The sequence below is a fragment of the Stigmatopora nigra genome, unplaced genomic scaffold, assembly GCF_051989575.1.
Source record: "Stigmatopora nigra isolate UIUO_SnigA unplaced genomic scaffold, RoL_Snig_1.1 HiC_scaffold_59, whole genome shotgun sequence".
NCBI lineage: Eukaryota > Metazoa > Chordata > Actinopteri > Syngnathiformes > Syngnathidae > Stigmatopora > Stigmatopora nigra.
In genome coordinates this window covers 77,962-104,887 of record NW_027551637.1, presented here as the reverse complement: position 1 = coordinate 104,887, position 26,926 = coordinate 77,962, and the positions used below count along the sequence as shown (strand labels likewise).

General features: G+C 40.9%; 1 protein-coding gene and 1 long non-coding RNA gene across 3 annotated transcripts in view; one reads left to right on the top strand and one right to left on the bottom strand.

Moving 5' to 3' along the window:
* The window catches only part of chmp1a (charged multivesicular body protein 1A), a 52,767-nt gene that overhangs the window by 5,937 nt on the left and 19,904 nt on the right, over positions 1-26,926 (top strand). For both annotated transcript variants that reach the window (XM_077711904.1, XM_077711905.1), the window contains exons 2-6: positions 10,787-10,806; positions 10,880-10,957; positions 16,653-16,799; positions 18,062-18,190; positions 18,338-18,531. In XM_077711904.1, coding sequence (XP_077568030.1) covers positions 10,787-10,806; positions 10,880-10,957; positions 16,653-16,799; positions 18,062-18,190; positions 18,338-18,531 — 568 coding nt within the window. The remainder of the gene's footprint in view (positions 1-10,786; positions 10,807-10,879; positions 10,958-16,652; positions 16,800-18,061; positions 18,191-18,337; positions 18,532-26,926) is intronic.
* On the bottom strand, positions 11,298-26,814 carry LOC144193070 (uncharacterized). The gene is made up of 2 exons (XR_013325583.1): positions 26,522-26,814; positions 11,298-11,800 (listed from the first exon to the last, which is right to left on the bottom strand). It is a non-coding gene; the product is annotated as an uncharacterized LOC144193070 (long non-coding RNA).

The window sequence follows — 26,926 nt, the reverse complement described above, 5'->3', positions numbered from 1 at the left end:
TAGCGTTTTTGTATATATGTAAATATATATATATATATATTCATATGAAGATTACTTGCATGATTTTCTCACCATCCAAAATGCTTTCTGCCCTTATTTTACATATTTGTTTTATCCACACTTTAACAGCGCATAGTTGTGTTTTCAATTTTTCTACATTTTTTCCTTTCTTAATCTTCTTTGCTCTTTTTTCCACTAAATTTTTCTTAACTTCTTCATTTCTTGTGTCTCTCAAAGACGGGTTAAAATCATACTTGGTCACCTAAAATTCCAGATACTTGCATGCATTAGTGTTAAAACTTGCAATAAACTTAACATCCTGGTGTTCTATTATCTCTTTTCTCAATGACTGGCCCACTGTTTCTTTCTACTACTTTTTTTTTTCTACTCTCTACTCCGGAGCGGGAGGCGGCTACGCCCTTCCCTTATCACTCACTCACACTCACACACACACACACACACACACACACACACACACACACACACACACACACACACACACACACACACACACACACACACACACACACACCACTAACCTTTTTTTTCTTTTTCTTTTGGTGCACCGTTTCCACAATGTTTTGTGTTTTATCAAAGTGGGGAGGTGTAAATTATACCTGTATTTACACAAACGTTAATTTCCTCGACCCAGACAACAGATACCGACACTATTGTTTAACAGGTTAAAAACTAGTTAAATGTGTGTAATGGATCTCTCCTAATGCAACAGTGATCCCTTTGTAGCCTGGATAATATGTACCATGGGGTTTTTTCACGGGCCTCCTACACGGGCCTTCCTTCACGGGCCAACGCCCAAGCGCTTCTCTACTCCCCAATTACTTTTATGTTCCTTCCTATCTTTAGGTTAATTCTGTGTTGGTGTTCTTTTTATCCAAACTTTTGTGTAAATCGTGATAATTAAACAGTAAATACCTGTTAGTCCTCAATGCTGGTCTGGTTTGTCTGGGCGAGCGGCCGGGGCCGTAGGAGGAGACCCATCCCGCAAAGGGAGACGCTGTCGACAGATTCTCGGTGTCCTCGGTTCGGCGGCGGTCGTCCGCCCAGATGCAGGTCCCGGGTTTCGGCACCAGTTAAATGTTCGTTTTGAAGTAACAGATCAACGTAATTACCAACCGTGCACAAAGGAAAAACGAGGCAGAGACTGTGTTATATTTTAAAGGCACCGGCGGAAGAGAGGTCGAGGCGCGAGGTGGTATCTCACGCTCGGCTCGGTGGTTCTCTCTTATCTTTTCAAGGTGAAGGATGGCTTTATTGAATTTCAGCATGATGTCATGGAAAAGTACAGAAGTTGAGATTATAGGCATCATGGAAAAATACAACAGTTGAACACTGAGGCAAGTTGAGAAGATATTATAGACATGGAAGAGCATAAGATTCAGACAGAGATTATAGACAGGATGTTCTTTAGAAATGCACATTATATTAAGACTCCTGTTTTAAGCAACTTCACAGGAATCCACTAAAATGTAACCACCTCTTGTTTGTCAAGGTTATTATTTTTAGCATAACTGTCCTTTAGAACAATTAAAACTCATTACTTATAAAATGCATACTAATCGAGTCCCAATTCATTCAATAATGTATATCGTGTTGCATATTAAACTCAGTTGTTTGAAATTTAAAATATCCCAATCTTGGATTCTTTTTTTTAACAAATGTAACATTCCATTGTCTTTGGAGTTTGTCTATCATCTCCTATAAAACTTTGTTAATCAATATTTTTCAATAGTCAGGCATGAAATTAAAATCTAGTTACATTTCTATCCATTGTTGTTTGTTTTCTTTCTGATCATTTACTCTCTGTAAGGTTTAGTCTCAATTGTTTACTTTTAACTATCTGTAAAAAGGTTTAGTCTCAATTGTTTACTTTTAACTGTGTAAGAAGGTTTAGTCTCAATTGTTTACTTTTAACTATCTGTAAGAAGGTTTAGTCTCAATTGAAGTGCTTTCACCCCTTTTTTATGGAGACATCAAAGCCAATACAAAAAGTTCCCTATGGTTTATGACATTGATCCTTGAGCTTTTGCATTGCTCCCCGAGCAGTCCAATCAATATTGGGAGTGCTTGCAACGTCTGATCACGTCAAAAAGTTTATTACCTGTCTCCTCAAACGTTTCAACTGAGAGGACCTTCCTTCAGTGCAAAGGTGGATCCGCATCCTCCTTTCCAGCTATTTTCAGGTCTGCTGTTTGGTCAGCAACACTTGTTTTGGCCAGTTCCAATCGTGTAGTGAATAATGGCGATTTTTATGGTCTACCAAATAGGATTTGAACTCATTATGTACGCGCAGTGATTTCATAACGAAATATGGAACTTTTTGTCAATCCCATCAATTATTTTGTTAACACAATTTGCGTTCAATTATCACTATAAATCAATGGTTCTTTGGAATTTCATGTCATGCATTGTTTTTTTTTCTTGATTTTTTTTCTTTGTCTCAGTGCTCCCAAATTCCCCATTTTAGAAATTGATTCCAAGTTTCTAAATCCTTTTCCACCTTGATATCTGATCGATTGATTATATCCTGGTGGCCAGCCAATCAAAAACACAAAAAGATAAAACAACCATTCACGCTCCCACTCATCAGACATCCGTGGTCTGCAAATTTTCATCACCGGTGGAGACCGCCATCCCAAGTCTGGGTTTCTTGGCAGCTCACCACCTATTCCCGTCCTATGACCAATAATCATTCTCAAAAAAAATAGGTTAACGTCATTTGTTTGACATCAATTGTTTGATGCTAATGCAATCTGTGATATTCTAAAAGTCATTCATATGTGTCAGGAGTGGCTGGATTGCCTTTCCTGGCATGACGTCACGATAACTATCAGCTGTCACTAATTACGTGATTAGATTATTTTTGGTATTTAAGCATTATGATTTTCTGTGGACGCCGTCGGATCGTTCTGGTTTAGTTCTGGTTTCGTTTCCTGTTAATCCTTGTAGTCATTGCTGTTTCCATTGACGCCACGCCGCATGTACTTTTCGTTTGTAATGAGTGGTCAAGCCAAGTTATTGAAGTTATGTTACCCCGTTTATTAAATCAACCTACAAGAGCTACAGATCTGCCTCACCTTTCCATTTACTTCGGCGACTCTGCATCTGGGTTCAACTTCTCCACCGATCCAGTCGCATTACGCGGCTAGATCGTAACAGCACGATCCGACCATTATGGACCCAGCGGAGCGCCACCCACGCTCGCGCCGACGCACTCGGCGACGCAAACCATCCACCTCGAGGACACCGGACTGCTTGGAATGTATAAGAAACCCCTCAGAATCGTTTAGGAATTTTGTAATGAACACACCGTGGTGCGGGGCTCTCAGGCACATCATTGCTAGAGATGAGCCACAGCTGGTAGGAGAGTTAGAGCCAGCGTACTCATACGCCCCACCACTGCTATGCACGTCGCCCTGGGAAGCCTTTACCGTTTCATCATGATGCCCAGGTGCATACAACCACCAGAGACCGCCCAAGTTATCTTATGCCTATGCCCAGAGGTATTGATTCACCATGGAGGGAGCCTGAAGATTCTGGTGAGGAGGACATCGTTGAGGAAATTGATTTTTTCGCTGGCGTTTCGGAATCCGATGATGAATTCTTTGACCAATTCGGACCCCGAGACCTTCCACTAGAGGAGGATTATCCCGATTGTTCCCCCGATAATTCCTATTACAAGTACCCCGACCAGCAATTACAGAGTGGGCTAACCACCAATTATGGGGCACGACGTGATGGCGGGGGTGCTGTGCAATCCTCCCAGAGGAGGCGCCGAGCGCAACGCCGTAGAGCGAAGCGAAAGCAATGCCTGGACACACTAACCACTGTCCAAGTTACGCGCCCGACCACGTCCTTCCAAGCTCCTTTTCCGACCACGTCCGTCCAAGCTCCTTTTCCGACCACGTCCGTCCAAGATCCTTTTCCGACCACGTCCCTCCAAGATCCTTTTCCGACCACGTCCCTCCAAGCTCCTTTTCCGACCACCACCACGCCTTTCCAAGTGCCCGAAGTTACTCGGCCGACCACGCCTTTGCAAGTGCCTGAAGTTACTCGGCCGACCACGCCTTTCCAAGTGCCCAAAGTTACTCGGCCGACCACGCCTTTCCAAGTGCCCGAAGTTACTCGGCCGACCACGCCTTTCCAAGTGCCCGAAGTTACTCGGCCGACCACGCTGTACCAGCAGCTCCTAAGGACTATGCAGCCCTCCCCGTTCCAAGTGGCCGAAGTCACCCGGCCGACCACGCCTGTCCAAGTGGCCGAAGTCACTCGGCCGACCACGCCTGTCCAAGTGGCTGAAGTCACTCGACCGACCACGCCTGACCAAGTGCCCGAAGTCACTCGGCCGACCACGCCTTTCCAAGTGCCCGAAGTTACTCGGCCGACCACGCTGTACCAGCAGCTCCTAAGGACTATGCAGCCCTCCCCGTTCCAAGTGGCCGAAGTCACTCGGCCGACCACGCCTGTCCAAGTGGTCGAAGTCACTCGGCCGACTACGCCTGTCCAAGTGGCCGAAGTTACTCGGCCCAGCGCGCCGTTTCAAGTGCCCCAAGCTCCTGTGCCAAGGCCACGCAAATTACTCCCGTTGCCTTTGGGGTCGCCGGTCGCACCCGTACCGAAGCCACGGATCAGGTTTCTGGTGACGGACGGCCATTCAAGCACCGCTCTCCCAAGCACCGCTCTCCCAAGCACCGCTCTCCCAAGCACCGCTCTCCCAAGCACCGCTCTCCCAAGCACCGCTCTCCCAAGCACCGCTCTCCCAAGCGCCTGCCCGTCCAGCGCCTGCCCGCCCAGAAGTGGCGACGATGCTCCGGCGCTCGAGGAAGACGGGGCCGGCGACGTCGAGAGTGGTATTTCGCCAGAGTCCCTGGAAGATAGGACTGGCGACGTCGAGAGAGGCAATTCGCCGGAGTCCCTGGAGGAAGGGGCTGGCGACGTCGAGAGTGCCAATTCGCCGGTGCCCCTGGAGGAAGAAGCTGGTGACGTCGAGAGTGGCAATTCGCCGGAGTCCCTGGAAGATGGGACTGGCAACGTCGAGAGAGGCAATTCGCCGGAGTCCCTGGAGGAAGGGGCTGGCGACGTCGAGAGTGCCAATTCGCCGGTGCCCCTGGAGGAAGAAGCCGGTGACGTCGAGAGTGGCAATTCGCCGGAGTCCCTGGATGAAGGGGCTGGCGACGTCGAGAGTGCATATTTGCCGTTGCCCCTGGAGGATGGGGCCGGTGACGTCAAGAGTGTTAATTCGCTGGTGCCGAGCGTTGCATTTACTCATGCTCCATTTTGGTGAACATCGACCAACTAACTCGTCTACGTCATCATTACTGACCACACGCTCCATCGCCTGCCCCCTCGACACAATTTCGCCTACCGCAGGCTCCGATTCAGGTCAAGGCACTCAGCCACAGTTTCCTCAAGCATAAGTTTAAGCACTGGGTCAAAGAAAAATGGAGGGTTTTTTTGAGACAGCCAATGAGAGCCCAGTATGGTGTAGGGAGCTTTTAAAGTGAGAATCAATGCATCTGAGACAATATTTTCAAAGTCAAACAATGGATAACGAGAGCTTGTACTTTTTTAGGGGTTTTGTAACTTGGATATTTTTGTTATCCTGAAGCAGTCATTTGCATATAAAAACTTTCTTAACCTGGAAATTTCGCACCTGGAGGCATTCGTAAGTAAAGGTATGACTGTATGTTCATTAATATGTGCTGTTAAGCTCCAACTTTCATAATTGAATAAAGAGGAAAGTAATTTATTTACTTACACAAACTTCAAGTTTCAAATTTAAAAAAAAAAGATATGATAGTTATCGTGATAATTATCAACATTTCCCATACAAAAGAATTAAACACACTTATTCGTTCCAACCTTCTGAAAAAAACAAAAACAAAACAGGATACTAATTCGCCATATAGTAACAGAGTAACAAATACCTAGTGGTTATGATGTTTAATAATAAAATGAGGCATTATTTAAAACAACCGGGAGTTCGTGGATAGGGGAGAAAGAGTCTGGTAACAGATGGGCTCGTAACGTAACATAAACTAGTTATGTTCCCCAAACTGGTGCTTATGATGTTTAATAATAAAATTAGGTATCATTTTATACATCGGGGAGTTTGTGGTTAGTGGAGAGAGTCACTTGACGGATGCGCTCGTAACGTAACATTAAATTTAACTTGAATGAACTTAGATTCCGATACACAGAAGAAAAAAAATTAATCTCATGTTACGCTTAATTTAAACCTTGTGCAATAACCAAGGCAAAGAGGTTCATTTTTTCCACCGCTGCTTTCGGGGCGAACTTCCTGCTTCTCCATATGTATTGACGAGCCAGCTCAGTCATGCGTACACTACTCATGTCTTTTTATTATTTCGTGCTTAATATCGATTGTCATCATACGCCTTTTCTTCGCACTGCCCTTCGGCTTGCTTTGGTTTCCCATTGTGTTTCCCTTAATTCTGCACTGACTAATGCAAAAAAAAAAAGAAAGAAACAACCTCCGGGATAAATGCAACGCGCGAGGGAGATACGGCAATAGAGACCAGTGTGGTGAAATTATTAAGCAGCCACTCGCAGCCGGGCCAACTTGCTGTCTCAAAATTTCATATCTCAAATTAGTCTCATATCTTTAGGTAAATATTCGCTCAGAATTTTACAAATTCCTCATTTCTCAAATTCCTCGTATGTCGAGGTATTGTTGTATTTCGGATCCTCTCACACTTGCAACAGATCTATGCATGTTTCAGAAGAAGTACAGTCGTAACTCTACTCGAATGCTGGTTACAAATCCCCCTGAAACGTAAATGCATTTCCTGTATTCGTTATTTTATTTTGAAATTGTCCTGGTAACATTATTGTGGCCTGGTTTACTTCCACTTGGAGCATCCCAAACAACTCTCTTTTGACCGCCGTTTGTTATTTATTTAAAATGATTGGTGCGAATGAAATGAATATGCGGGGCCTGTTATTTATTGAAAAACAAGAGAAGAAAGTGACGTGCGATTGACTGATATTGCAAGGCAATACGACTGGCCGTAACCCACCTACTAGCATCACTACACTATTGAAGCAGAAGGAAGCATTTAAACTGATGTCTCCTTGTCATTGTCTCTGTACTGAACAACACGGTGGAGAGACTTACTCCTTTGAATTTCTATTTAATGCTAAGTTGTTTTGAATTCACAATTTGAAGTTGGTTGTGTGTATGTGCATATTCACGTGACCTTCTTCCTTACTGTACTGTACTTGGGCCTGAATAGGACAAGCTTTTGCATTAATTAATAAATAATTTTCTTATAATTTTCTTTCATTTTTGTCTGTTTCTCACATCTTTCATGGAAAAGTGGCACACTTGGATCATATTTAAGGGTTGAATTGGTAGTTTTTGAGGACCGTGGAACGAATTACAGAATGTACATATAAAGTACTTCTCTACTTACGAAGAATACAAGTTAAAATTAAGTAACAGTCATTTTTAACTGTCTCCGATTTGATATTTAAGTTATTTTAGTTGATTTTTATATTTCCAAACAAGTCAACTTAATTTCTTGTGTTGCATTTCCTAAGTAGAGCCCGAAGCTGCGCATAGAAAGCAATGGAGGTCTGTACATGCCAATCAGAGTTATTGACATTTGTGGAGTAAGAGATATTTTAAGAGTTATACTTTCGACATTGTGTACGCGAACTCATTCTATCTTTTTACACTTTAAGAGTTCCCTAACATAGTACACTACCTGTTCACCCATTGTAGCCCATTACATGCAGTCCAGCCAGGTGAATTTACATGTAGCTTGGTCTTGGATAAGCATATAAAATACAGGTTTATGTAACTTAATAAATGATGAATTTGGTCACACTTTTGCAATATGCTTCTGATATTTAAATGACCGCCAATGACTCCTTTTGGCTTATGTCATGGGTCCCAGAGCACCTTGGCTTGATTAAGGGTGCTGTTGTATAGATTGATTTTGATTTATGATTTTTTTGATTTATTTAATAAGGGACAGGACATATAAATGAACATAATTCGTCATACCTCTACTTACAAAATTAATTGGTTCCAAGCCTCTTTTCGTAACTTGAAAATTGCATTAGAGGTGTACTTCATATGTAAATTCTCTAATTCATTCCACGGTCCTCACACGACTACCAACTAAACCCTTTAAAACTGGTCAGACTCCCAATTTTGTTAAAAGATGTGAGGAAACACGCATAAATGAGAGAAATTATTAGGAAATTATTTATTGTCTTAAAATAAATAAACCATATGAAAATGTCCCTGTGCCGCTGAAATATCCCTCTGCGGCCGTTATAGATGTAATACCTGTGTTTGTCCGCCAGGTAGCGTCAACAGCCCGTTCTACTAGGGCCGGAAGCCTTCCACTTTTTTGCCCTTTCTACTTGGGCCGAAAACGGTCCACTTTGATGTACATTTTAGACTTAAGTGTGCCTTGTGTGTGTGAAAATATGTGCCACATTGCATTTAAAAATGTTAATTGCTTAATCAGGGGAATCCAAAATAAAATAAAGGATAAGGTAATGCAGTTACTTTTTGTGGGATTTTGTAACTTGTATCTTTTTTGTATCTAAAGTCACTCATTTGCATATAAAATGTTTCTTAACATGAAACTTTCGTACCAATAGAGCAGTGCTTCTCAAATAGTGGGGCGCGCCCCCCGAGGGGGGCGCGGTGCGATACCTGGGGGGGCGCGTGTAACCCTGGGGAACAGGATTTTATTTGGCCGTACTAGTATAAAGTGTAATTGCGCATCCACAACAGTAGCTGGCAGTGGCGCTCTCATTGTTACTTCTGTCATGTTTGTGAGAGTGCAACATTTCACATGTTGTACCTATAACACTTTTATAAAATGATTTTATTTATAGTCACGGTGGGAAGTGGGGGGGCGCGAATAGTTTTCTTCTTGCTAAGGGGGGCCTAACAGAAAATAATTGAGAAGCACTGCAATAGAGGCATTTGTAAGTAGAGGTATGACTGTATATTCATGTTAATGAAGATATGTAAATATGTAAGATTGTAGCCCAGGGCTAATTTCCATCTTTAGTCCTTGTGTAGGTTGAGGATAAATGATGACACATACTAGACACACACAAACATACATGTAGCACAGTTTTGTGATCGCAATTTTGTTTGTCTCACAGCCAAGCTTTAAGATGATTGTCGAAGAGTTTCAGAGAAGGGAGTTCACATATTTTAATTGGTGTTGAGTTCCAGGTATGTGTGGCACAGACAGAGAAGGGGCTTTGGCTGAGTCTCTTTTTGAAGGGAACTATACAGTCACCACCAGAGCCAGCCCTTGTTAATGTGCTGGATTTTTTTTGTACAAAATCTTGCAGTAGAGGAGGAGCATTGTGTTGGAAGATTTTGTAAACTTAGGTGGCATCTGCATATTTAACAGTATTGTTCCAGTTCTGGCATTTGCGCAGATCTTTGTTTCTTAAATGCAATGTTTCTTGTGCATAAACGACTCTGGTACTCACCAACTGCTAAAGGTTCAGCTAGCAGCGTTGGAGGCCCTGCTTGCAGAGGTGGAGGCCTGGATGTACAGTTGTGGTCAAAAGTTTACATACACTTGTGAAGAACTTAATGTACTGGCTAAAATGAAGGTTTTCAAAAGGCCTTCCCAAAGTCCTGACTTAAACCCCATTGAGAACTTGTGGACATTGCTGAAAAAACAAGTCCATGTCAGAAAGCCATCGAATGTAACTGTACTGCACCAATTCTGTCACGAGGAGTGGTCAAAGATTCAACCAGTAGCTTGCCAGAAGCTTGTGGATGGCTACCATAAGCGCCTAATTGAAGTGAAAATGGCCAAGGGACATGTTACCAAATATTAGCGCTGCTGTATGTATATTTTTGACACAGCAGAACTGATCACTTTTTCTCTGTTCACCCATAATAAAGTCATAAAAGAACCAAACTTCATGAATGTTTTTTGTGACAAAAAAGTATCTGTTCCAATCTCTTATAAGAAAAAAAGTTGTAGAAATAACTGGAAACTCAAGAGAGCCATGCCATAATGTTCTTCACAAGTGTATGTAATCTTTTGACAACAACTGGAATTGAGGTTTGAGTGGCTGTTCTCTGAGCTCAGTGAAAAGGCGCGTTCTACAGCCTCGCTTCTGGTTTCTCTCCCGACGCCGCCTTCCTCACCGGCGAGACCGGATAACAATCCACGGAGGTACTGCTAATCTTGCTATCTCTTCCGGAATGTTGTGCACGCGATGGAAGACGCTAGAAACCGCAGTTTCCTCCTGGAAACTGATCTTTAATAAGTCCATACAGTTATAATTTATGTTAAAGTCTGGTATACATTGCAAAAAGACACAAAAAAACATGGTGTGTACAAGAGAGCTTGACCCCTCTACATGCTTGTGTGCTGCTATCTTGTCAAGCATATATTCTCAACTCGGACCATTTGTTCAATAAGCCTACCATGCATGTTTTTAGAATATGGAAGGAAATCAGAGTACTCAATGAAAATTCACGCAGGTATGAGTAGAACATGCAATCTCCACAGAGGCAGGCTGTAGGCTGGGGTTCAACCTAGGGTCTTAAAATTGTGACCTGTTCACCACTCTGCTGCTAAACATCCAATCATTTATGCTTTTCAAAAATGGAAATTGGCAAGGGTGATCAAACTTGAATAGACCACTAATTTATTATGTATCTTTAAATTTGATGTACTTTTCTTGTTTCTTTGTATTTGTCTTGTGTAATATAATACAATTTTGGGCATTTGTTTTTCCACAGATACATTATTCCAATTAAAGGTATGTGATCATATTTGAACTAAATAAGCAAATGACATATGTGACGTGTTTCTGCCCAACACGTTTTTTCTAGTTCACATCCAAACAACTCGAAAGACTAGCCAAGAAGGCAGAGAAAGAGTCTGAAAAGGAACAGGTGAAGGTCAAAAAGGTGAGTAAAAAAGCATGTTACATGTTAAATGTTTCAGGGCAGATGGGCCCTGCACATTGATTGCACCCAACTGGTAAATGTCAAATATGGTGTGAGTTGATTGTACCCTCTCTTGTGATCATTTGTAGGTCAGTAAACTATTGTCGATGTTGTCCGTCTCATCTCACCTCTTTTTTCGTGAACAAGACCCCAAGATACTTAAACTCCTCTACATGGAGAAAAGTAGCAAGGCTCTTGCCTATCTTTTTTCATCAAAACTTCACCTACATGAAAAAAGATCACTGTAACCTACTTCATGACCAAATTAGGCCCACCCATAAGAAAAAAATCAAATTCTAAATTTTAGAAATATGCTATTTATTATGTTAAAAACCAATGGGTTTTCAAATATAGAAATAAAAATATAAAATCAACATTAAATTGGATTCATCAAATAGGTTTATTATAGTCTGAGTACAATAAAAACAAACCAAAAGCGGTAAGTGCTGTCATCCTTCACCACTTTTTTGGCTTCAGTACATCACATTTTTTATATTAAATATCCAAATAAAATATGTTCTTGAAAACTGACAAGCGGGAGACAGGAGCTGAAAACTGGCGGAAATCAGGGCACGGCTTCTTCTGCACTGAGTTGGGTGGCACTCCGCTCCGAAGAAGTGAAATTTCACCATAGATGAATGACGAAGAAGGATGTCGAATAATAGAGAAGGATCTCGTCTTGCCTTTTGCTGTTTTCTTCTGATTATATTTCGTATTGCGCACATTCGTAAAGAAAAACCACTCTGAGCCTATTCCAGCTTTGTTTGGATTTTGAATCACCTTTGAAGATGTGTCCTGGGTCATCTAATGCATCGAAAGAAAAAAAAACGAAACATGACATCAGTGACCGAAAAAGGAAAGTTGCTAGATATGCCGAAGACATGCAAAACATATGCCCGTGAAGCACGCCATTAAGGTGTAATAATTTCATCATGCGCTATATCAAGAAGAACAAAGCGAACATTCGGAAAACGGCAACACTATCTTATTCCAAGCACACCAAGCGAGGTAACCACTAAGAATAAAACCGTCATTAAGATGGAGAATGCCCGATCGGTTTGGATCACGGACTGTAGGGAGCAGTGGATAACTTGATGGGGAAAAGACCTATATGCATTTGGTAGATCTATAGAAATGGGCGATATGACAAAAAAAATTGAATCACAATAAAAAAAACAATACCGGTTTATCGATAATTTTCAAGATAACTATCATATTTTCTAAGCTGCAACCTGAAAATTGTTGAATTTTGCAATTTCTTGCGTGCAAGCTGCCATTTAATTAGCGTATTTACTCGCACATAAGCACAAATAATGATGACTGAATCAAGAGTACGACTTCTATGCACATAAAAACATGACATGCACAAAACTGCAAGTTGATGCTGCAATGGCACGATGACGTCACGACAAAATGGCGACGCAAGCAAATGTGCCCCAATCTTCCAAATAGAAAAAAGATAAACTGAGAAAACGCTAAACTAAATTCTATCAATGAAATTCTAGAAAAAAAAAGTATGTCTTGCATAAAACATGAAAAAATTCTTGTTCCCGTCATTGCTCGCGTAAATTGGATTGAATCATACTTATCTGTAAAATCACAGTGGGTCAGGATACAAAACACAATCTACTATGTGGAATAACTGTCTTGGGGTACCGCGGGGATCAGTGCTAGGCCCACTGCTCTTCGGTCTCGATATACAGTGTATAGGTATTTACACACCACTGTATAAATATATACAAATCAGTCAACCACCAATTGTGCAAGTTCTCCTACTTGAAAACATTAAAGAGGCCTGTAATTTTCAACATGGGTAAACCTCAACCATGAGAGATAGAATGTGGAAAAAAAACTGAAAATCACAGTTTCTGAAGAAAGGGAATTGTTGCGTTTTCTTGTTGGAAAAAAGCTTTTGTGTGAATTGCTTAAGCTAATGCTTTATTGTTTGCAGAGAACGCACATAGCACAATAGCACCCTTGGTAACTTTTCTAGTGAAGTGTCTTGAGTTTGTGTAGCAGCATCAGGGCTTCCGAGGTCATCTGTCCAATTTGAACAAATATGACCTGTCCATGGTGCTGAGTGACCTGTAAAATAATGATTTAGGGAAGCAATAATATGGTCTATGAGGTTAACTCATATTCTGCCATTGACAGCAACAGGCGTCCAATCCATTTTCATTGGGTGATTGGCAGTTAAAGAGCCCATTCATTCACTGCGCTTTTCAACAGTACATTTCAACCAGAGTTTCCACTTTAAATGGACTTGTCGTCTGGCAACTGCATTTGAACTGCACTTGAGTTTGAGTTAGATTCATTGGATAAAGGGACTGACTATACAAATTAATAAACATATGCATGTAAATATGCAAGATTATGGCCCCAGGTTAATTCCCTTTGTGAAATTAATGCCCACCCCTGTTTTAATATTAAACCTTTTTAAAGTCTATTCTTAGACCACAAAATTTTGAGAGCGAGGGAATCCGGGGGCAAATCCGTCGACGAAACGTCAGTTCGACGAAACGTCCGTCTGACGAAACGTCCGTCTGACGAAAGGTCCGTCTGACGAAACGTCCGTCTGCCGAAACGTCCGGCTGACGAAACGTCCGTCTGACGAAACGTCCGTCTGACGAAACGTCCGTCCGACGAAACGTCCGTCCGACGAAACGTCCGTCCGACGAAACGTCCGTCCGACGAAACGTCCGTCCGACGAAACGTCCGTCCGACGAAACGTCCGTCCGACGAAACGTCCGTCCGACGAAACGTCCGTCCGACGAAACGTCCGTCCGACGAAACGTCCGTCCGACGAAACGTCCGTCCGACGAAACGTCCGTCCGACGAAACGTCCGTCCGACGAAACGTCCGTCCGACGAAACGTCCGTCCGACGAAACGTCCGTCCGACGAAACGTCCGTCCGACGAAACGTCCGTCCGACGAAACGTCCGTCCGACGAAACGTCCGTCCGACGAAACGTCCGTCCGACGAAACGTCCGTCCGACGAAACGTCCGTCCGACGAAACGTCCGTCCGACGAAACGTCCGTCCGACGACACGTCCGTTCGACGAAACGTCTGTTTGGCGAAACGTCCGTTCGGCGAAATATGGTGCTGCTGCTTAATAAAAATATTCCTGGATGCGCTTCCTGTGACATATAGTGCAGTTATGAGCACAAATACATTGAAATACTAGCTTGAACTAGGCACTCAAAAATGAAATATACGTCATCAAACTATAATGGACTATTTACTGAAAGAATCTTTACATCTATTATATCTTAAAATGACTTGTCACCTGTTAAAATGACTTGTTGTCTGTGGCCTCCAAAAATATCAACGCATTCCACTCTTCTTTGAAATGCGATCTTCTTCGGGCCATTCCCAAACCGAGCCTTGCTCGAAATGTACTGCCACCCGCTGCACTTATTTCTAAATACAAGAACGTAGTACAATGTGCTGGTCGTCCTTTTTATTCAATATTCTTATATATGTACACATACACACGCTCTTCCTACGTAAGAAAAAAAAACACTAGAAGACTTACTAAAAGACAGACTAGGGGGCTTAGAGAGCAATTCCTGAAAATGCCATGGAACACACTTACTTGCCAATACTTGTGTGCCAATAAGAACAACATTTTAATTTTAAATAATTTCCCATTATTTTAGGAAATATATATTTAAAAGGATTTGCTGAAAACCTTAATTCAAAGATGAATCTCAATGTTTTCTATGCTGGTGTATAGTGTTATAACTACTTTTTTTACTTCTACGTACTGGAGTAGGATTCCTGGATTTACAATTCCGTACTTACTGTTATACCTACTTTTTTTCTTCTGTCACATAGGCCATGAATAAATGCACTTGTTATTCTAAATGAATGTTACCTGTGAGGGTTGTAAATGGCCCGCGGGCCGAGGTTGAAAAACATGTACACATACACGACCGGGGGCGGGGCGAGCGCTTCGGCGCAACGTCAGGGGGCGGGGCAAGCACGTCGGCGCAACGTCCGTCGGCGGACTATCCAGTGACTAACTATTTATTCGGCTAACTCTCCGTTCGGCCAAACGCTCCTCGGTGAACTGTCCCTCGGCCAGACGTTCGTCGGCTAAACGTCCGAGTACCATGGCCCTGTCCTGCCGTCTATTTTTTTTTTTGCGCGAGTAGCTTTAATTTTGCAATAAAACAAAATTCCACCTTGATTTTCATTTTGTTTTATTTCTTGTTCGAAAGTGACAACTCTTGGAGTAATATAAACCACCGACAGAATTGAGATATTTCGACATTATGGCTGCCACAACATCTTAAACCTCTGATAAGAAAATTGTAATTTATGTAATTAGAAAGCATCAAGTTCCTATCAAGATTGATCTATTTCTCTTTTTCCAATTGAATAGTTTGATATTTTGCATTTAAAGGCATATTAGCTTACTTATGGTATTGATCAGAATAATGTGATTTTGATTCATACATTATCTCAGAAATACCACGTGTGGCAATTTTTCTTAAGATTTTCCCTCCAAAGTAACACATTTGTACTCCCTATTAAAACAATGTTTATGGAGGTGAAAATTGGGAATAGTAAAATTTGAAAATTCAACAATTTTAAGGCAATTTTAAGGGTGCGACTTATGCGCGCGGGTGGCTCCTATGCGAGTAAATAGGGTAACTTGGAATCGCTCTCGACTCTCAACTTGCCTTCAAACGACAGATAAGATAAACACGCTGAATTAAATTAAATTTGTCTAATTTTATGTTCATTAGAAACAATCTAACGCTTGAGTCAGCAAAATTGTAATTTGAAATAATGCTCATCTCACACATGACTTATTGCCTAGCAAGTTTATCATCAACCTTCAAAACCACTAAACCCAATTGAAACCATTTATAACTAGGCTTTGAAAGTATTGAATAGAAAGTCAAAAACACCACCACTGTCAGATATTAAAAAAACACAAACGTCTGAACTGAAACAATACTATTAATTATACAAATGCCACCTTAGTCTACAAAATCTTTTAACCCTCAGCCCCTCGTCCACTGCAACATTTTGTACAAAAAAAATCTAATCCATCAACAAAGGCCGGCTCTAGAGGTGACTGTAGTTCCCTTCAAAAAGAGTGCTTTCAGCCAAAGCACCTCTGTCCACGCTGTGCATACCTGGAACTTAATATCAATTAACATCCGTGTACTCCCGTCTCTGAAGCTCTTCTCCAATCATCTTAAAGCCTGGCTGTTAGACGAAAAAAATTGCGATCACGCCGCTGTCTGAAATTGTACTACGTGTGTGTCTAGTGCGTGTTATTGTTTCTCTTGGACCTACAAAAGGGACTTAAGACGGAAATTAGCCACTGGCTACAATCTTACATATTTGTTCACTAACATGAATACAAATATGTTCATCAATCCCTTATCAATCTTTCAATCAATCAGAAAGTAACTCTTCGCCAATAATAAAAAAATGTATGTCGGATACAGAAAGTGTATTTACATTTTTGGGGGATGTTTGATTTCATTTGTTCTTTCGTATTTTGGAACAAATTTTTTCTCTTTGTGGCTTTCCGTAATCTGAATATTTTCGATGTGGAAGCATTTGTACCACTGTATATGCATGTTTCAAACTCAGGTTTTACATTGCATTTTCTTTGTCATACTCTTATCACAGGCTCTGCAACAGAAAAATGTAGAATTCGCCAGAGTATATGCTGAGAATGCCATCCGGAAAAAAAATGAAGGTCTGAATTGGTTGCGGATGGGATCTCGAGTTGATGCTGTGGCCTCGAAAGTCCAGACCGCTGTCACAATGAAATTAGTAAGTTAAACTCATTACATTCGAGTTTCCGAGAATATACTACCGGATTTACTCGCATATAAGCCACTTTTTTCGAACAAAAAATGATGACAGAATAGAGTGTACGGCTTACATGCACATAACAAGTCGACATGTACCAAACTGCTAGTTGAAAACGCCATAACGTCATGACGCCACACGCCGGTCATTTATTTAAAATAGAGAAAAGATAAACAAGTAAAATGCTAAACAAAATTTATTTTGACGTAGATGAATGAAATTCAACAAAAAAAACTTGCTTGTGCCTGTCACTGCTTGCTCGGGGTGCGGCCATCTTACCAAGGGCGCTGCCGTCTTCCTGATAGGTTTACCAATAGGCATTCCCAAATGCATGCACAAATAAAGAAGAAAGACCATCTGCTGGATTTTTCTTGCAAGGAGAACTGCCAAGTTATGGCCTTATACGCCATAACAGCGTAGGCATGGGTGAATGGTTCCAAAAAAGAAGTAGCAGAGAGAAGCCAGGCTAACAGAACAAAGAAAGTTGTAAAATCAATAAAGTAAAAAGTATAAAGTACAATGTAAAGTAAAAATAAAATGTATTAAGAAATATTAAAATGTAATTTCAAAAAAAAGATAAAAAGACTAAAACAAAAAACAAATAAGAGTGGACAGAGCTACTGCCACCGGCTGCCTCCTGACGCCGCCATATTGGAAAAAAAAAACAGGTACTCCTGAAATGGGGTCGATGGAGGTTGGCAGCTCTGACAATTTTATAACAAGAATGACAACCTGGCAAGGACTAGAATACTGGTAGCTTCATTTTTATCATGAGAATATAGTTAGACTCTTTTAAGGTAATATTAGGTCTAGACTAGATATGATTAATCTACTATCATTGAAAACAGTGAGCACAAAATAAAATCTAACATTTCACCTAAAGGTTTTGCAATGACTATTTTTTCAAAAAACAAATTAGGGTGGACAGAGCTACTGCCGCGAGCTGCCTCCTGACGGCGCCATATTGGAAAAAAAGGGACAAAACTAATCCTGAAATGGGGTCGATGGAGGTTGGCAGCTCTGACAATTTTATAAGAATGACAACCTAGCAAGGACTAGAATACTGATTGCTTCATTTTTATCATGAGAGACTAGATATGATTAATCTACTATCATTGAAAACTGTGAGTAAAAAATAAAATCTAACATTTCACCTAAAGGTTTTGCAATGAGTATTTTTTTAATGATATTTTCTTAACATTTCTGAACATATGCTTTCTCAGGTGACTAAAAATATGGGCCAGGTGACTAAGGCTCTGGACAAAGCTCTGAATTCTATGGACCTTCAAAAGGTATCTGCTGTAATGGACAAGTTTGAAATCCAAGTCCAGAACCTTGATGTCCACACTTCAGTAAGTGACTTCAGCTCAATACAGCTTTTTTTGGTAGCATTATGCATTTGTTGTGCATTTAACTATCTAGTAGACATCTTACTGAAGGCTTTTGAGGGCATCTCTATTTAGTTCCATTTAGGATGTTTTCTATTTTCTTAACATCAGGTAATGGAAGGTTCCCTGAGCTCTGCAATGACACTGACAACACCACAAGAACAGGTGGATGATTTGATCCATCAAATAGCAGAGGAAAGTGGTCTGGAGGTGATGGACCAGCTCAACAAATTGCCCACAGGAGCCACGTCAGTTGGTGCAGAGAGTTTACGCAGTCAGGAGAAGGAAGACCAGCTGTCTAGAAGGTAGGATTCATTGCTCGTAATGATTATTTTTGGTGACACTGTATACAAATTGTCATCATTTGGTTACTAAATAGTAAGAAGCGTTGTTACATATTGATTTTCTTGCTGACACCCAGTGTATTTTTTGTGCACTTATAATTGTTTCCAGCAACTAGAGAATTATTGTAGACTAGCTAGCCAATGACCTTGTGCTCGCACAAAGCTCAGTGAAGCCAATACCTTGCTATCAATACCATGAATGTGGTTGCAATACTTTCGACATCAGTGTGCGCTACTGGGTCTGTGATATCGGCGTGTGTAATGAGATATCATTAATGGGAACTGTGATATTTGCAATACCTGAAATAAAATTGGCAACTCTTAACCACTGATCTGACCACAAACAGACACATCCATATACATCAATGCAGCCAGAAAATGGAAGCATTTTAAATGGTCACACAATAGCTAACCAACCAATCACAGCAGGGGAGTCTATGGCCATCTCTTCCAAGTTGTGTCCAAGAAATTTTACTGTGTTTACTGTGTTTACTGTGTTTATTAACTATTCTAACCTTTCTCTCACTTAATATTATTATTATTTATTATATTACTACTATTGATATTTTTTTTATAATTTATAGTTCAGATAGAATAGTGAGAATATTTTTAATGAAATTAAATTTAGTAAGAAAGCTCTTTGTCAGAAAAAGTTTTAAGACTTTTATATGAAGTATGGTTCGCATTGTTCAAATATGGAAAAAATATGAAAAAAAATCTCAATAATCTATGTCTACAGTACCAGCCGAAAGATGGTCAAGTCTTGACTGATGGTTTTTAGTTTGTTTAATTATATTCCATTCATTTCCAAAAAAACATCCAAACAACTTGTGACCTTCACAATAAGTCACGCACGGAATATGGACATACATATATACATTTACTGAATTATTCTTAATGACATCAAAACACGGTTTAAAAGTATAACAAAATTAATTTGATTTATATAAAATGAAATCTTGAATTAAGTCCTTAACATACAGTAATACCTCAATTATCGCGATTATTGGGGGGTCGGACGGTACTCTGTCAATTTGCCTAAAGCTGTTTGGGCGACTTGACGTTTGGGCGCTAGACAGCTTGCCGCCCAGAGGTTTGGGCGTCCAGATAGTTCGCCGACCGGAGGTTTGGGAGTCCGGACGTTTGGGCGGCGGAGGTTTCGCCGCACCGGGATTTGCGCACTTCCGCTGTTCCCGGATCCTGTGTGTACAAGTTTGTCAACCTCGGCCCGTTAGGATTTCTAATCCGGCCGGCGGCGCTGTCCAAATTATAGTAAAAATCAATGACGTCCGATTCATGTTGACTGAGGTGCAGATGCTATTTCTGTTATTAGTCTGTAGGATGAGTTTGAAAAGACAGCAATGGGTTTAATCCGGCCGAAAACAGAATTTAATAATGAATACAAATATTGGAGCTCTTTAGACACTTGTACCGAGCCCAGGGGAGTGATTTCCCCAGTAAAAAGAGCGATGAAGGGAAACACGCCCATAGACGTCGCGAAAAGGCCCAAAATGCACTGAAATGGGTTTAAATCCAGCCGAAAAGAGCACTTTATGATTAAATAAAAATACTGGGGATTTTTAGACACTATAACCGAGCCCAGGGGTTTGACTTCCCCGGGAAAAATGCACTTTAAATGCCTGTACCCGGCCCAATTGCAATGAATTAATTTGTCCACCAGATGGAAGAGTTCTGCCGATTTATGTAGAAAAAATACAAATACAATACTATGAAGACCCGAATAATAGCAGGCACTGGAATAATAGTAGGTAGTGGAAAATTCCAAATGAATTAATAATAGTAGGCACCGGAATAATAGTACTACTACTACTACTAATATTCATTATTTTTGGAATTTTCCACTGCCTACTATTGTTCCGGTGCCTCCTATTATTAATTATTTTGGAATTTTCCACTCCCTACTATTATTCCAGTGCCTACTATTATTCGGGTCTTCATAGTACAAATTACGTACAAAAATTACAAATACAATACAAACTATGTACAAAAATTACAAATGCAATACAAACTTAAAAATGATGTACAAAGGGAATTCACAGATGGCAGTTTTTATTTAGACTGTTATTAAACTGTTAGTGTGCGTATATGTGACATGCGAAAGTGTTTAATTTAGGATTTTTATTAACCAAATAAAAGTGAGGGGTTGTTTCGATTGGATGTTTTCATCATTTGTTTAATAAAATAATAGAAAAGAGAAAAGAAATTACGATTACGATTCCACCCAGACAGGACTGCCCAGAACCACTACACACATATGGTCTGCCTTGTCACTGTCTCTTTAACTGAGCCAAGATGGAGCATCCACTGAGGGGAGGAAGAAGCTGGACTGTTGGAGCGTATATGAGCCGCTTTTAAAGGGTCAGGAACAAGGCAGACCATGTGTGTGTAGCGGTTTTGGGCAGTCCTGTTCGGGTGGAATCATCCGATTCAAAATGTCACAGATGTCGGGGTAGTGACAATTTCCCAAGTTCAACAAACATGGGATTTTGGACAAAGCCGGCGGCGGGCCGGATTAAAATTCCTAACGGGCTGTATATGGCCCGCGGGCTGAGATTGACAAATTTACACACACGATGCGGGGGCGGGGTGAGCGCACGAATCCCGCGTCGGTGAAACGTCCGTCGCCCAAACGTCCGGACGCCCAAACCTCCGGTCAGAGAAATATCCGGACGCTCTCACCTCCGGGCGGCCCAAGCGTCTGTCGGTGATTCGACCGGCCACAGGTTGGACCCCCCCATAAAAAGTGGAAATCCGTGAAGTAGGGGCACCCCTATTTAAAAAAAAAATAAAAATATTAAATGCTGAGTAATAGTAGCAGTGGATTATGGCTGCGGGTTTCAGCGTGGATTTTAACATTTTTATGAACTGCTTTTTAAAAGAGGAAAAAAACAAAAATAAGCCACCTCGTGGTGTAGAGGTTCACTTGCCTGACTTAGTTGCCGGTAGATGTGGGCTCGATTCCCGCATGCGGAGGTATGATTGGGAGTGCGGATGGTCGTTTGTCTTTGTTTGCCCTACGACTGACTGCCTCGCAAGCGGAAGCCTCTTACTGTCTTCCGCTTGCTACTAGGACTCGGCACTCAAGGAAAAAAAAGTTATAATAGGGGTGGCCATACTTAGTGATTATTTTATTATCTTTCTCTGTCTCTCATTCTTTCTTTGTGTGTCTTTTTCTTTCTCTTTCTCTCTATCCCACATTCTTTCTGTTTCTCACTCTCTTTCACGCTTCTTTTTGTATCGCCCTATCTCTCTTTCTCGTTTCTCTTTGTACCGCTCTATCTCTCTCGTTTTTCTTTGTAATCGCTCTATCTCTCTTTCTCGCTTCTCTTTGTAGCGCTCTTCTCTTTCTAGCTTCTCTTTGTATCGCTATATCTCTTTCTCGCTTCTCTTTGTATCGCTCTATCTCTCGCTCTTTTATCCCTCTATTTCTTTCGCTCTTTCTCCCTGTATCTCTCCCTATCTCTTGTTCTCTCGCTTTCTCTCTCGCTTTCTCTCTCGCTTTCTCTCTCACTTTCTCTCACTCTTGCTCTTTTACTCTCTTTCTCTGTCACTCTCTATTTTTTTCTGTTTCTCTTTTTCTTTCTCTTCTGTTTCTCTCTATCTTATTTTTCTCTCTTCTCTTGCTCTTTTACTCTCTTTTTCTGTCACTCTCTATCTTTATCTGTTTCTCTTTTTCTTTCTCTCTTCTTTATCTTCTCTTTCTCTCTTCTCTTTCTTTCTCTTTTCATTATCTCTCTCTTTCTCTCTTTCATTCTTTCTCTTTCTCTTCTCATTCTCTTCTTTCTCTTCTCATTATCTCTTTCTCTTCTCATTGTCTTTCTCTTCTCAATGTCTCTCTTCTCTTCTCATTTTCTTTCTCTTCTCAATGTCTCTCTCTTTCTCTGTCTCAATGTTCCCCTCTCTTTCCTACTCTCGTTCTTGCTGTTTCTTCCTCTCTGTGTCTCTGTCTCTGTTCCTCAATCTTTCTCTCTGCCTTCTTCTCTGTCCCTCTCTTTCTCTCTATCTTCTTATGTCTGTCTTCTCTCTTTCTTACTCTTTATCTCTATCCTTCTCCCTATTTCCATCTGTCTTTTCTTTCTCTTTATCTCTCTCTCCCTCTCTTTCCAGCTCCCTCACTCTCTTCAGCTCCCTCTCCTCCTCTACAGCTCACTCTCCTCATTTCCTCCTATTTCTCTCCTGTCCTCCTCTCTTTCTCTACACCCCTCCTCTCTTTCTCTCCGCCTCTTCTCTCGTTCTAAATCAAAATCAAATCAAAAGCCTTTATTACAGCTGCTTATAATGAAATTAGTGGTGAACTCCACAAAGGTCATTTTCCCCACTAAAAAAACACAAGTAATATAAAAATACAAAAAGTCACATCGTGGCAAGGTAAATTCTAAAATATTGTTCAATCTGAGATATTGACGAAATTGGTAGTGCTTCTCCATAAGGTGTGTTTTCCTGGCAAAAGGCCCAAATAAGGGATAATTTCAGATTCATTGACATTCTACCGTGATGGATACCATCACCCCGCGAGCGAATCACTTGCCTCTTACTGTTCCTCACTTACCTTCTGTCAGCCAGTAGGAGGCAGATCACCGCCCAACGTCGTTCATGTTACCTCACCCAGAAGTTATCGCACAGAAGGGCTTGTGTGTCGTGCTAACGCAAGTTCAGAGTCCTGATGGCCGTGGGGAAAAAAAACTGCCCTTAAGCCTATTGGCTTTCGCTCTCCATCTCTTGTTCTCTCACTTTCTCTCTTCTCACTCGCTCTCTCCCTCTCTCTCGCACTTTCTTTCCCTCTCCATCTCTTGTTCTCTCTATTTCTCGCGATTCTCTCGCTCTCTCTCTCTCTCTCACTTTCTTTCTCCCTCTATCTCTTGTTTTCTTTCTTCTCTCTCTCTTGCTCTTTTACTCTCTTTTTCTGTCGGTCTGTCTCCCTTTATCTGTGTCTCTATTTCTCTCCTCTTTCTTTCTTTCTCTTTCTCTTCTCATTGTCTCTTTCTTTCTTTTCTCATTCTCTCTCCCTCTTTCTCTTCTCATTGTCTCTCTCTCTTTTTCTCCCTTTCTCTCTGTCTCCATGTTCCCCTCTTTCTCTCTTGCTGTTTATTTCTCTGTCTCTCTCTTTCTCTCTATCTTTTTCTGTCTGTCTTCTCTCTTACTTACTCTTTATCTCTATCTTTCTCCCTATCTCTATCTGTCTTTCTTTCGCTTTATCTCTATCTCTTTCTCTCCCTCTTTCTCCAGCGCTCCTCCTCCTCTCTTCCTCTCCGCCCCCTTCGCTCTTTCTCTCCGCCTCTTCTCTCGTTCAAAATCAAATCAAAAGCCATTATTGTCATCATACACCGCTGCGTATAACAAAATTAGTAGTGCTACTCCACAAAGTAAAAAAAAAAGTAAATAAAAATATAAAAAGTCACATCCTGGCTAGGTAAATTCTAAAATATTGCACATTGTTATGGCACAGCCCGAAGATATTGCACAGAAGGGATTGTGTCTGCTGAGGAAGCGAGGGCTGGCAATGTCATCCAGTTCTGGGCAGGGGTTCATCACTCTCTGCATGACCTTTCTGTCTGCTGCCATGCATCCAGCGTACGATGCTGTAATGCAGGATGCTCTCCACAGTGCTCTCTGTCTCTTCTCTTTCTCTCCATCTTCTCCCTTTCTCCTCTCTTTCTCTCCATCTTCTCTCTTTCTCTTTGCTTTCTCTCCATCTTCTCTTTCTCTCTGTCTCTTCTCTTTCTCTCACTTGCTGTATTTGTCTCTCTCCTCTCTCTCACTCTTTCTGTCTTTCTCGCTCTCCCCTTCTCTTGCTCTTTCTCTCCCCTTCTCTCTCGCTTGCTGTATTACTCTCTTTCTCTCATTCTCTTTCTTTCCCTCTTTCTTTCTCTCTATCTCCCTATCTCTTCCTTTCTCTTTTTCTATCTCTTCTACCTCTTTTCTTTCCTCCACTCTTCGCTCTCTTCTACTTTCTCTTTCTCTCATTTCTTTATCTCCTCTATCCATTCTCTCTTCTCTCTTTCTTTCTTTCTTTCTTTCTTTCTTTCTTTCTTTCTTTCTTTCTTTCTTTCTTTCTTTCTTTCTTTCTTTCTTTCTTTCTTTCTTTCTTTCTTTCTTTCTTTCTTTCTTTCTTTCTTTCTTTCTTTCTTTCTTTCTTTCTTTCTTTCTTTCTTTCTTTCTTTCTTTCTTTCTTTCTTTCTTTCTTTCTTTCTTTCTTTCTTTCTTTCTTTCTTTCTTTCTTTCTTTCTTTCTTTCTTCCTTTCTTTCTTTCTCTCTCTCTCTCTCTCTCTCTCTCTCTCTCTCTCTCTCTCTCTCTCTCTCTCTCTCTCTCTTTCTTTCTTTCTTCCTTCCCCTGTCTTTCGATCTCTTCCTTTCTCTCTTTCTCTATCTTTGTTTCTCTCTCTCTCTAACTCTCTCTCACTTTGTCTCTCTATCTCAGTTTCTCTCACTTTGTCTCTCTATCGCTGTTTCTCTCACTTTGTCTCTCTATCTCTGTTTCTCTCTCTATCTCTGTTTCTCTCTCTATCTCTGTTTCTCTCTCTATCTCTGTTTCTCTCACTTTGTCTATCGCTGTTTCTCTCACTTTGTCTCTCTATCTCTGTTTCTCTCTCTATCTCTGTTTCTCTCTCTATCTCTGTTTCTCTCTCTATCTCTGTTTCTCTCTCTATCTCTGTTTCTCTCTCTATCTCTGTTTCTCTCTCTATCACTTCTGCCTCTCTCTATCTCTGTTTCTCTCTCTATCTCTGTTTCTCTCTCTATCTCTGTTTCTCTCTCTATCTCTGTTTCTCTCTCTATCTCTGTTTCTCTCTCTATCTCTGTTTCTCTCTCTATCTCTGTTTCTCTCTCTATCACTTCTGCCTCTCTCATTTCTCTTTCTCTCTCTCTGTCCCTCATTTGTTCTCTCTCTATCACTTCTGCCTCTCTCATTTCTCTTTCTCTCTCTCTGTCCCTCATTTGTTCTCTCTCTAACCCTCTCTTCCTTTCTGTCTTTCTCTCTCTAGCCCTCATTTGTTCGCTGTCTCTCATTTTTTGATTATTTCGTGCTTAATATCGATTGTCATCATAGAACTTTTCTTCGCACTACCCTTCATTGCATCGGCTTGCTTTGGATCCATTGTGTTTCCCTTAATTATGCACTGGCCAATGCACACAAAAAACCTGAAAAATTGCAACGCCCCGCCCAGTGCTCGTCGAGATCTTTGCACGGGGGAGATGTGTGTGCGACAGTGTGGTGAAATCATAATGCAGCATCCCGCGGCTATGCCCACTGATCAAAAATTGTTATCTCAAGGTAAATATTTGCTCGGAATTTTACTCGTATCTCAAATTCCTCGTATGTCGATGGTATTACTGTATAAGGCTCTTACCCATGGTGAAATGTAGTATCTTTACTGAAGTGCAAATTTCTTCTGTATACAAAGTGACTGACAGATTCATGTTCCGAGATTTTCTCTCTATTTTCATTAAAATGTCGGACATAATGGTCTTCGTAACATGGATTCAATTGCTACAGTAACGGCACATTCAATCTCTAAACATTAAAACAATAGTAATACAAAACGGTACATTCAATCTCTACACATTAAAACAATAGTAATACAAAACGGTACATTCAATCTCTACACTAAAACAATACTAATATAAAATGGTACATTCAATCTCTACACATTAAAACAATAGTAATACAAGACTATAACACTGACGGGTCATTTTTATGCAGTTACATAGTTTCAAATTTTTTGAATGCATAACATTTCAAGGTTTCAGCTGCCCCTAACGTTCTTCTCCTGGTCAGAATTAAGCCACGCATCGACTGTTGTATGATGGGAGTGATGTTTTTATTTTTCCAAACATCAAACAACGACAACACCGTGTAAAACTGAAACGATATGATTTACAACAAAGGAATCTCTTATAAACAAATAGACAAAAAAAACTACAATTTTCTTACCATGTGCGCCCTTTGACTTGAATTAGGGTCGATTAAGCCTTAACCAAATTGTTGCACGCGTCCTCTTTCAATTGTGAGGTCTGAACAAAGCACGTCCTTCCCAACAGCCCTCTCTATTGCTCACATGACCACTCTTTTGTGTTGATGTCATGACCACTCTCTCATGTCCTGACGTCATTTCTAAAATGAAAATTGTACTACACAGTTTACATCATGAAAGAAAAGAAACAAAATACACACAGCTCAAAACATGAACACAATACGCAAAAATATCAATGGAAAACCTAAAATGGCACACCTCCCTCATGGACAGCTACACTGCCACCAAAATTTCAAAGATTTATATCACTGGTATCAATAACCATGGAAATTATTCTTGGATTTTTTCTCAAATCAAGGTAGCAA